At 37.2% G+C, this 10,272-nt stretch overlaps 1 protein-coding gene across 1 annotated transcript; it reads right to left on the bottom strand.

Annotated features, from left to right (window-relative positions):
• Positions 1-4,217: 4,217 nt before the first annotated feature.
• Positions 4,218-5,060, bottom strand: LOC138881454 (secreted RxLR effector protein 161-like). The gene is made up of 2 exons (XM_070161681.1): positions 4,965-5,060; positions 4,218-4,460 (listed from the first exon to the last, which is right to left on the bottom strand). Exons 1-2 carry the CDS (start codon positions 5,058-5,060, stop codon positions 4,218-4,220), a joined length of 339 nt encoding a protein of 112 aa, XP_070017782.1.
• Positions 5,061-10,272: the final 5,212 nt, after the last annotated feature.

Here is a 10,272-nt window from a genome sequence, read left to right as displayed (position 1 = left end):
TTTTGTGATATCGGGGTCGGAATGCGATTTCGAGAGTTAGAGCAGCTCCGTTATGTCAATTTGGACTTGTTTGCAAAATTTGGCGTTATTCCGAGTTGAATTGATAGGTTTCGGCATGAGGTTTGATGTTTGAAGATTTGGAAATTTCTAAGCTTGATTTTTGGTTTGATTCATTGTTTTGTTGTTGTTTTATGTGATTTGAAACCTCGAGTGAGTCCGTGTTATGTTATATGACTTGTTTGTGTGATTAGACGGGGTTCCGAGAGCCTCGAGTGTGTTTCGGATGGGCTACAGGTCATTTTTCCTTGTTTTTGAACTACTGTATCTGCTCCTGGTATCCTCTTTCGCGTTCGCGAAACTTTGTTTCTAGCCCCCTGAAATCCTTCTTCGCGTTTGCGTTGGAACCTCACGTTCGTGAAGCTCTGTCTCTCCCTTCATCGCGTTCGCGTTCCCCTTCTCGCGTTCGCGTAGTTATGCCGTTCCACTCTTCGCGTTCGCGTACTAGTTCACGCGTTCACGAAGGGCATTCTTTGGGCCATCAGATTCCCCTTCTTCGCGTTCGCGGATGCATTGTCGCGTTCACGATGAGTAACCTGAGCACCTTCACTTTTTCTTCTTCGCGAACGCGATATTTCCTCCGCGTTCGCTATGCTTTAAATATCTGGGCAGAATATAAGTTTCCAAATCGAGGGTTAGGCCATTTTTAACATTCATGGAGTTCTAGAGCTCGGTTTTGGGCGATTCTTTGTGGGGTTTTCAAGCAAAACAATTGGGTAAGTATTCTTCACCTAGAATAGATTATATTCCATGAATTTATTCTTATTTTTATCATTTAATTGGTGACTTGGGTTGAGTAAAGTGTTGGTTTTTGAAGAAAATTCCTAAAATGAAAAATCATGATTTGCTGGACCAAATGGTGTTGGAATTGGATAAGTTTTGTATGGTTGAACTCATTTTGGAATGGGTGATCGGAATTTGTAAAATTTGACGGGTTTCGAGGTGCGGGCCCGAGGGTCGACTTTTGGGTCGATTTTTATATCTTTGTAAAGATTAAACATTATGATCCGAAATAGCTTCTTATGTGTTTTATTTATGCTTTGAAGTTAAATTGGTTAGATTTGAGCCGTTCAGAGGTCTTTTCACCCGAGAAGTGCATTCTAGAGTACCGGTTTGTCATCTTTGAGGTAAGTATCTTGCCTAACCTTGTGTGGGGGACTTCCCCCTTAGGAATTGAGTCTTTTATGCTAATTGTAGTCCGTGCATGAGAGGTGACGAGTGTGTGCTCGGACTTATTTGTGGAAAATGTGCTCTAGGGTTCGTAGGTCATTATGTTCAATGTGGAGACTATTTTGTTATGATTGAGTTTGATAATTGCTTAAATTGTCTCTATATGCTCCAAATGATATTGCTAGCTTTCCTTGGATTCTTACGTGTTGCATTGACCCTCAACTGCCTTAATTGAAGTGATTGCCCTTCTTGTTGTCTGGATACTTCTTGATTGTGAGTTCCTCTATGACTTTTTGCAAATAGGTTACATGTCCAACTGTTGTGGTTGTCGGTGTAGTTCTCACTTGTTTATTATGTCTTGTTGTGTGGTTGGGATTTCATTGTGAAGTTAATTGTTGATACAAGTTTGGTTATAGCTGATGCCCTTGCTGGGACATATTTGATTCTTACTGTTGGTTCCCTTCCCGTGACGTGTCTATTCTTGTTGTTGACTCCCTTGCCGGGATATTGTTGTTTCCTTATAATTCCCTTGCCGGGACGTTGTTGTTTCCTTACTATTTCCTGGCCGACATTCTATTATAATTGATGATGAGATATAATGAAATGGGAGCGGGTGGTATGCCTATCACAAAATATAATGAAATGGGAGCGGGTGGTACGCCTACCACAAGATATGATGAAATGAGAGTGGGTGGTACGCCTACGACAAGATATGATGAAATGGGAGCGGGTGGTAGGCCTACCACAAGATATAATGAAATGGGAGCGGGTGGTACGCCTACCATAAGATATTATGAAATGGGAGCGGGTGGTACGCCTACCACAAGATATGATGAAATGGGAACGGGTGGTACGCCTACCACAAGATATGATGAAATGGGAGCGGGTGGTACGCCTACCACAAGATATAATGAAATGGGAGCGGGTGGTATGCCCACCACAAGATATGATGAAATGGGAACGGGTGGTACGCCTACCACAAGATAAGTGAAATGGGAACAGGTGGCACGCCTGCCACGAGATAAATAAGATGAAAGTGAAATTCTGTGTTTGGTCTTCTTATCCTTGTTAGTGATTGGATATTTTTGGTGTCGTGCACCGTCAGTTTGCTATGTTTTGTTTTTGTTGCCAATTCAAATGTTTAAACTGTTTAATTCTTTCATTGCTGTGATCCTTTGTGTTGGAACCCACAATGTTTTCAGTACCTCACCGTATTTATACATATTTATTTATACGTTCCAATACTACAAACTTCAATAATTGTTACATCCTTAATTCAATTAGTGTCTCAATTATATCTCCTTAAACCGTTTGAGGTTGTATTTTACTCAAAAAGAAATTTCTACTAAGTTTTAAGTTTTCAACTCCCCTGTTAAAGGTAATAATTCTTCCGATGTTGTATTTTAAATTTAAAGGGGTATTTTCTTACGAGAATGATTTCTAAAAATAACTTCATCTTTTCTCGCCGATTTTTTTCAAACTTATTTAGAAATTCAAATTTAATTTATATTATGAAAATGGGACTTCTTGAACATCTTAAGTGTATTTGTAAGGACATTTGATATTGTATATCATGGGGATTTTGTTGTTAAGAGTGAGATGAAAAATACGTGGGCACAAAGTGCCGTATGTGCTGAAAGTTCGAAAGTTGAGATTATGATATGAGAAATCGAGGATTGAAATGGTCGAGATGGTGCATTAAACTTAATGGGAGTGATTGAGTTGACATTGTTTCTTTAGTTGGATACATTCTTAATTTTCTCTGTCTCTACTATATCAGTGTTGAATTGTTTGGCTTATTTGATTTACGTGATCTCCGTTCCTTACTATCCCTGTTCTCCCTTTATTGTTTATACTGTTTGTACCTGGATTTCTCTCCGTAGTTGGTATTACTTCGTTATCTTTATCTTGATGTTTATTCTCATATCCTGTTAATCTTAATTGACCAGTAGGTGTCTTGACTGTTCCTCGTCACTACCCCACCGAGGTTAGTCTTGATACTTATTGGGCACCGCTGTGGTATGCTCATACTACACTTCTGTAAATTTTTTTGTATACAGATCCAGGTATTGATCGATAGTAGCTGTGCGGGTCGTCGCAGTGGATACTCACGGTAACCTGCTTCTGCGTTCGCAGGTCTCGGAGTCACCTTCAATTGTAATTATTTCCATTTGCTCTTTGTTTTGGGGCAAAGATGTATTATTTTGTGTAATTACTCTTAGATGGGCTTGTGACTTGTACCACCAGTTTTGGAGAAATTTTGGATTATTTAGAGTTGGTTAATTTAAAGTTAGAAAGCATCGATGTTATTTCAGTTTATATCAGGCTTACCTAGTTTAGAGACTAGGTGCCATCCCGAAATCCAACTGAGGGAAAATTGGGTCGTGACACTTTGTTACTCCCAAATCTTGAAGAATTTGAGAAGTTGCAACAAATTCAATACAAATTTTAAGCAAGATCCATCTGCAATAAAAAAAAAGTCCATTATTCAAATGGTCAGTTAACTATCCGAAATTACATAGTAAAGTTATTGTTCGTTTGCTTCTAACAAAAAAGTCACTTAACTATGCCTACATATAGCACTCATAAGGTCACTCAAGCAAATTTCTCAAACTTTTGCTGGCCAAATATCTATTTGACTATCTAAATTATCAATTTTTTTATCTTTTTTTTTTTAATTTTTTAATATTATTTTTTCCTTTCTAATTTATATTATGCACTTAACTATAGAACAAATAAATTTAACTATGCACTTAATTCCATATGTTTGGCACCTTTGGAGTACTTATCGTTCTTGGAGAAGAATACTCATGCAGAATTTTCACAGTAAATTTTCAGTGGCTTGGTAATGGTGTCGACAACCCCAAGTCATGAAATAAAGTTTCGCAGCCATAATGTGTGAATTGTGTCTTCAAAACATGCCACAAATTCTACGTCCATCGTGGATGTAGCAATGACAAACTGTTGGCACTCTTCCATGATATTGCTCCTTAAGCTAATTGGAACAAATAACCAAACGTGGATTTTCTAGTGTCAATACATCCAGCGAAATCTGAATTCGAGTATCCAACAACTTCCAAATGCTTGGATCTCTTATACATGAGCATGTAGTCCTTCGTTCCTTTTAGGTACCTCAAAACTTTCTTTGCAGCTTTCCAGTGATCATTTTCTGGGTTAATCTGATATCTTCCCAGCATTTCGATCGCAAAACTAATATCCGATCTTGTGCAAGTCTGAGCATACATCAGACTATCAATAATAGAAGAGTAAGAAATTGATTCTTTTTTTTCGTTCTTTATCATTCTTAGGGCATTGTACGAGACTAAATTTGTCCCCTTTTGAATTGGAACAATTTTTGCTGAACAATTGTGCATGTTAAATCTCTATAGAACTCTTTCGATATAGCCTTTTTGAGACAATCCCAATAATCTTTGTGATCTATCATGAAATATTTCTATTCCTATCACATAGGATGCCTCACCCATATCTTTCATTTCAAAATTCTTAGAGAGAAAATCTTTAGTCTCACGCAATACACCTAAATCATTAGCAGCAAGTAAAATGTCGTCAACATATAGGACTAAGAATATAAACTTGCTCCCACTGATCTTTTGGTATATACACTGACCAACATAATTTTTCACAAAGCCAAAAGATGTTATGGTATCGTTAAACATTATATACCATTGTCGTGAGGCTTGTTTAAGTCCATATATTGACTTCTTCAGTTTACATACCATTTGACCTTTTCCTTTAGTTTCGAAACCCTCTAATTGATCCATATAAACTTCCTCCTTGAGGTCTCCATTAATAAAGACAACTTTTACATCCATTTTATGTAATTCTAAATTATAATGAGCCACCAAAGCCATAACAATTCTTAACGAGTCTTTCTTTGAGACCGGTAAAAAAGTCTCTTTAAAATCAATGCCTCCTTTTTGAGTATAACCTTGGCAACAAGTCTGGTTTTATATCGTTTAATATTGCCATTTGAATCGTGTTTGGTCTTAAAAACCCATCTACACTCGATTCTTTTAGAACTTTCAGGCAATTCAACGAGATCCCAGGCTTTATTGTATTCCATGGATTTTAACCCTTCCTTCATGGCATCAATCCATTTATCAGACTCATTACTTTCTATGGCTTGTGAATATGAAACCGGATCCTTATTAAGACATATGTCAAAATGTGACTCTTGTAAATAAACTACGTAATCATCTGAAATATCCGATTTTCTTACTCTTTGAGATTTTCTTAATGACATTTCTTGTGGTTCATTTGTATAAGATATTTGTGAGTTAGGTTCTTCATGAAGTGTTTCATCCAAATACTGCTCGGTATTGTTAAAATGTTCTTCAACAACTGAAACAATATTTGATATTTGTATGGAAGTTGGCACATTTGTAGGTAATGGCACATTGACTCTCACCTCTTTTATTTCCACACTTTGTTTTGTAGAACTTCCACTAACTTTACCATTTCTCAATGAATCTTGCATTATCGATTTCAATAAATCTCGAACTATGGTTTGGATAGTAAAAAACATACCCTTTATATTTCTTTGGGTAACTAATAAAGTAATCACTTACTGTTCAAGAATCTAATTTTTTTTCTTGTGGATTATAACCTCTAGTTTCCGCTAGGCATACCCAAACATGCGGGTGCCTTAAACTAGGTTTCCTTCCCGTCAACAGTTCAAAAGGAGTCTTTAGAAATGCCTTAGTAGGAACCCTATTTAATAAATATACAACATTTCTAAGAGCATACATCCACAATAATTTGGGTAATGAGGAATTACTCATCATGCTTCTAACCATATCCATAAGTGTTCGATTACGCCTTTCTGCAACACCATTTTGTTGAGGCTTTTCTGGCATAGTATACTGTGCACATATGCCACGCTCCTCGAGGAACTTTGCAAATGGATCTGGAGATTGTCCTGATTCATTATATTTTTCACAATATTCACACCTCTATCTGACCTAATGATTTTTATCTTTATATCTATTTACCTTTCAACCTAATTAACAATCATTTTGAGAGCATCTATTGCTTAAGATTTTTCTTTCAAATAATAGATGTATCCATAACGTGAAAATTATCGAAAAAAGTGATAAAATATTTTTCTCCACCAAAAGATGAAACATCAAAGGGTCCACAAATATCGGTATGTGTAATTTTAAGAAGCTGGGTGCTTCTTGTGGCACCTTTCTTACTATGTTTAGTTTCCTTTTCTTTAATGCAATCCAAACATATATTACTATCAGTAAAATTCAAATTCAAAAGAATCTCATTCTTTACTAATCTTTCTAACCTTTTCTTGGATATATGACCCAAACGTCTATGCCACAAGTAAGCAAAACTTTTATCTAGTGAATTACGTTTAATTCCAACATTATGTTGTACAGTAAGAAGGGATTCAGGAAAACAATGTCGAATTTCAATTTATATAAACCATCACTAAGAATACCAGAACCATAAGAAACAACATTCTTATATAAATTAAAACATCTATTTCTAAACTTTAAATCAAATCTAGAAACATCAATTCTTGAAAGAGAAATCAAATTCATAGAAACTGAAGGTACATAAAGAGTCTATAATAGATCAAGGTGACGTCCAGTCTCCATGATCAAATGATAAGTCCCTATGCCTTCAACTGTGTAACGACCCGACCGGTCATTTTGAGCTCTAGCATGTTGTTTGGTAGTTTGAGTCCATGAGAAACTTCACTTAAGGTATTATGACTTGTACGTATGGTCGGAATTGAATTCCGGAAAGTTCGGAGTTGATTTGAAAGAGAAATCTCATTTCAGAAGCTTTAAGTTGAAAGAATTGAATAAGATTGGATTTTTGAGTAAAAGACCTCAGAATCGTGATTTGGAGGTTCCAGCAGGATCGTATGATGATTTTGGACTTAGTCGTATGTCCGGATCGGATTTTGGATGGCCCAGGAGCATTTCGGCGCATATTGTGAAAGTTAGCATTTTAGAAGAATTTCATAAGTTTGGGTTAAAGTGCCTTTCACTGTTATCAATGTGTGTTTGAGATTCTGAGTTTGGGAATAGCTTCGTATGGTGATTCTGGTCTTGGGAGCGCGATCAGAAGTGAATTCGGAGGTCCGTAGGTCATTTTGGGGTCATTTGGCGAAAGTTAGAAATTTGAAGGTTTTTGAGAAGTTTGACCGGAAGTGGACTTTTTGATATCGGGGTTGGATTCCAATTTTGGAAGTTGGAGTAGGTCCGAAATGTCAAATGTGACTTGTGTGCAAAATTTGAGGTCAATTGGACATGATTTGATAGGTTTCGGGATTGGTTGTGGAAGTTAGAAGTTCAATAGTTCATTAGGCTTGAATCGATGCAAAATTAGTAGTTTTGATGTTATTTGGAATGATTTGAGACCTCGAGCAGGTCCATTTTATGTTATGGAGCGGGTCGGTTTGATTGGACGGTGTCCCGGGGGGCCTCGGGTGTGTTTCGAATTGTGTCACGATCTTATTTGATGTTTCAACCTCGTTTATTTGGGAATAAAGGGTACCACATTAAGAAAATGAGCTCCAAATTCATTTTTTATTGAACCATTATATCCGTATCATAATTAGGGAGCTATAGAAAAAAGAATCGTCAAATTTGGACATCGTATGAGAAAGTTATGCTCATTTCTGTGTCGGGAAAACTGCTGGTATCTGGTGTGGTCGCAATTGCGAACATCTCTATCGCAATTGCGGTGCTCAGTTCGCAATTGCGAACCTTTTGTCGCAAATGCGACCTTTTCCATCCCTTCCTTGTTCACATTTCAAAGGCTTTTTGCGAACCCTGGATCGCAAATGCGACATCTGCAGCTTGTTTTCAGCTGTGTAACTCGGGTTTTTGCTTCATTTTATCATATTTTGAACCCTAGGTCCGAGAGTGGGTGATTTTGAGAGAGGATTTTCGTATCAAATCATTGGGTAAGTGCCTCTAACCAATTTTAATATATTTTGTGGTTATATCTTAGACTTAACATCAAAATTCATGAGAATCTAAAGGAAAATTTGGGGTTTTGAAGAAAAACATAGAAATTGGTATTTTTGGATTTTGACCACGAATTTGGGCATAAAATTGGAAATAAATTATATATTTGAGTTCGTGGGGTTATGGGTAAAGTTTATCTTCGAAATTTTTGGAATCGGGGCATGTGGGCCCGAGGGTGATTTTACCGACTTTTCGAGCGGAGTTGAGACTTGTTATAAATTGGATTTTTAAAGAGTATTAGAGTATATATTTATGGGTTTGCAGCTTTATTGCCTGTTTTGGAGTGCTAGGCATCGGTTTGAGTCGTCGGAAGGGCTTGGGAGCCGGTTATGCATTTTCGAAGCGAGGTGAGTCTCCTTTCTAACCTTGTAAGAGGGAATTGTCCCCATAGTGAATTAATTGGATATGTGCTTCTATTTGTGGGGTCTACGTATGCACGAGGTGACGAGAGTCCATGCGTAGCTACTATTATTCTTAAGTCCGGTAGTGTAGGACCCAAAAGCATGCTTTACTTGTAATATTCGCAATCTTGTTGACAATTTAAAATGGTTAAAACATATCGAACGCATAAATGAATTTCTAAATGACTAGACATTGTTTCTTGATTTTTAAAAAGAGAAATTGCCTTTTCTTGAATAATTGCTCCTTGATTAATTCTTGAATGACTGCTTGAATATGTTTATCTATTTTGTAACGGGCCGTACGCTTCGGTAGGTTAAATAGATACATCTATGGTTTGCGCCATTCGACCATCTGGCAGTGCACAATTTAAATATTATTGGATCGGACCGTATGACCTCGCGCATGCTTGTATTGCTTGACTTGCAAATCTATAAATGATGATATTGCCTCCCTGTCCTGAGATAAATGTATAAATGATGAAAACAAATTTGGAAATTTCCTATTAATAAAAGAATTATTTACTTGCCTCATGCTATTGAGTTAAAGTCATTTTTATGAAAATTCCCGATTTTCTATATTTTTGGTATTATTATTATTGGACCCCTAGTAAGTGCCAAAGTCGACCTCTCGTCTCTACTTCTTCGAGATTAGACGGGATACTTAGTGAGTACATGTTATTTTTGTACTCATGCTACACATGCTATGCATTTTTGTTGCACATGCATATGTATCTCTAGTGGCCTAGTGGGCATAGCAGCATGGGTGATACAGAGACTTATGTGAGCTGCACTTCTCGGGATGACCTGCAGCCAGCAGAGTCTCTTTTAGATTACTGTATTTACTTTCTGTCCAATTTGTATTTTGGACGGTTGTTGTATTACATTTTTTCCTAGAGATAGCACATGCACTTGTGACACCGGGTTCTGGGATGATTATGTGATTATTCAATATTATGTTTGTTAAAGACTTCATGTTTATTTTTGTGAATTTCATTATTTATTGTTTAATGTATAAAGAAAATGATTTCAACAAATACTAAAATGAGAATTTAATTAACGTCTTGGTGTTGGCTTGCCTGACAGTGTGTTCGGCTCCATCACGACCCTTAGTGGATTTTGTGTCGTGACAACATGGTATCAGAGCACTAGGTTCTCTTAGGTTTCATGAGTCATGAGCAAGTCTAGTAGAGTCTTGCGGATTGGTATGGAGACGTCTGTACTTATCTTCGAGAGGCTACATGACTGTTAGGAGCACTTCCCTTATTAATTCCTCATCGTGCAGTTTGATTCCTTTGAGTCTTATGCCCTTATTTCCTTCCTATTCAATCCTACGCGACGTGAAGCGCTTGTTATCAAATTGGGAACTGAGGAACTATAATGATACTACAAATGTGGCGTGGGATGTTCTCCTCGCATAGTTGATTGGGCTATTGTCGTCGCCTTGCAGAAGGATATTCGGTCACTTCAGCTCGGTAGCTGCACTTCTGAGAGCTTTGAGGCTATGCACAGGTTGCTATGATGCTCATGAACGGTTATCATGCAATATTGACGTGATGGTAGGATACTTGCCTATGTGTTTGGGCAGGGAACGACTTGAAAGAAGGTCTACTCAGTTCATAATTAAGAGATTC

The sequence above is a fragment of the Nicotiana sylvestris genome, chromosome 11, assembly GCF_000393655.2.
Source record: "Nicotiana sylvestris chromosome 11, ASM39365v2, whole genome shotgun sequence".
In the NCBI taxonomy this organism is placed as follows: domain Eukaryota; kingdom Viridiplantae; phylum Streptophyta; class Magnoliopsida; order Solanales; family Solanaceae; genus Nicotiana; species Nicotiana sylvestris.
Note: the sequence above shows the minus strand (reverse complement) of the source record. Positions and strands in the feature narration are given on the sequence as shown.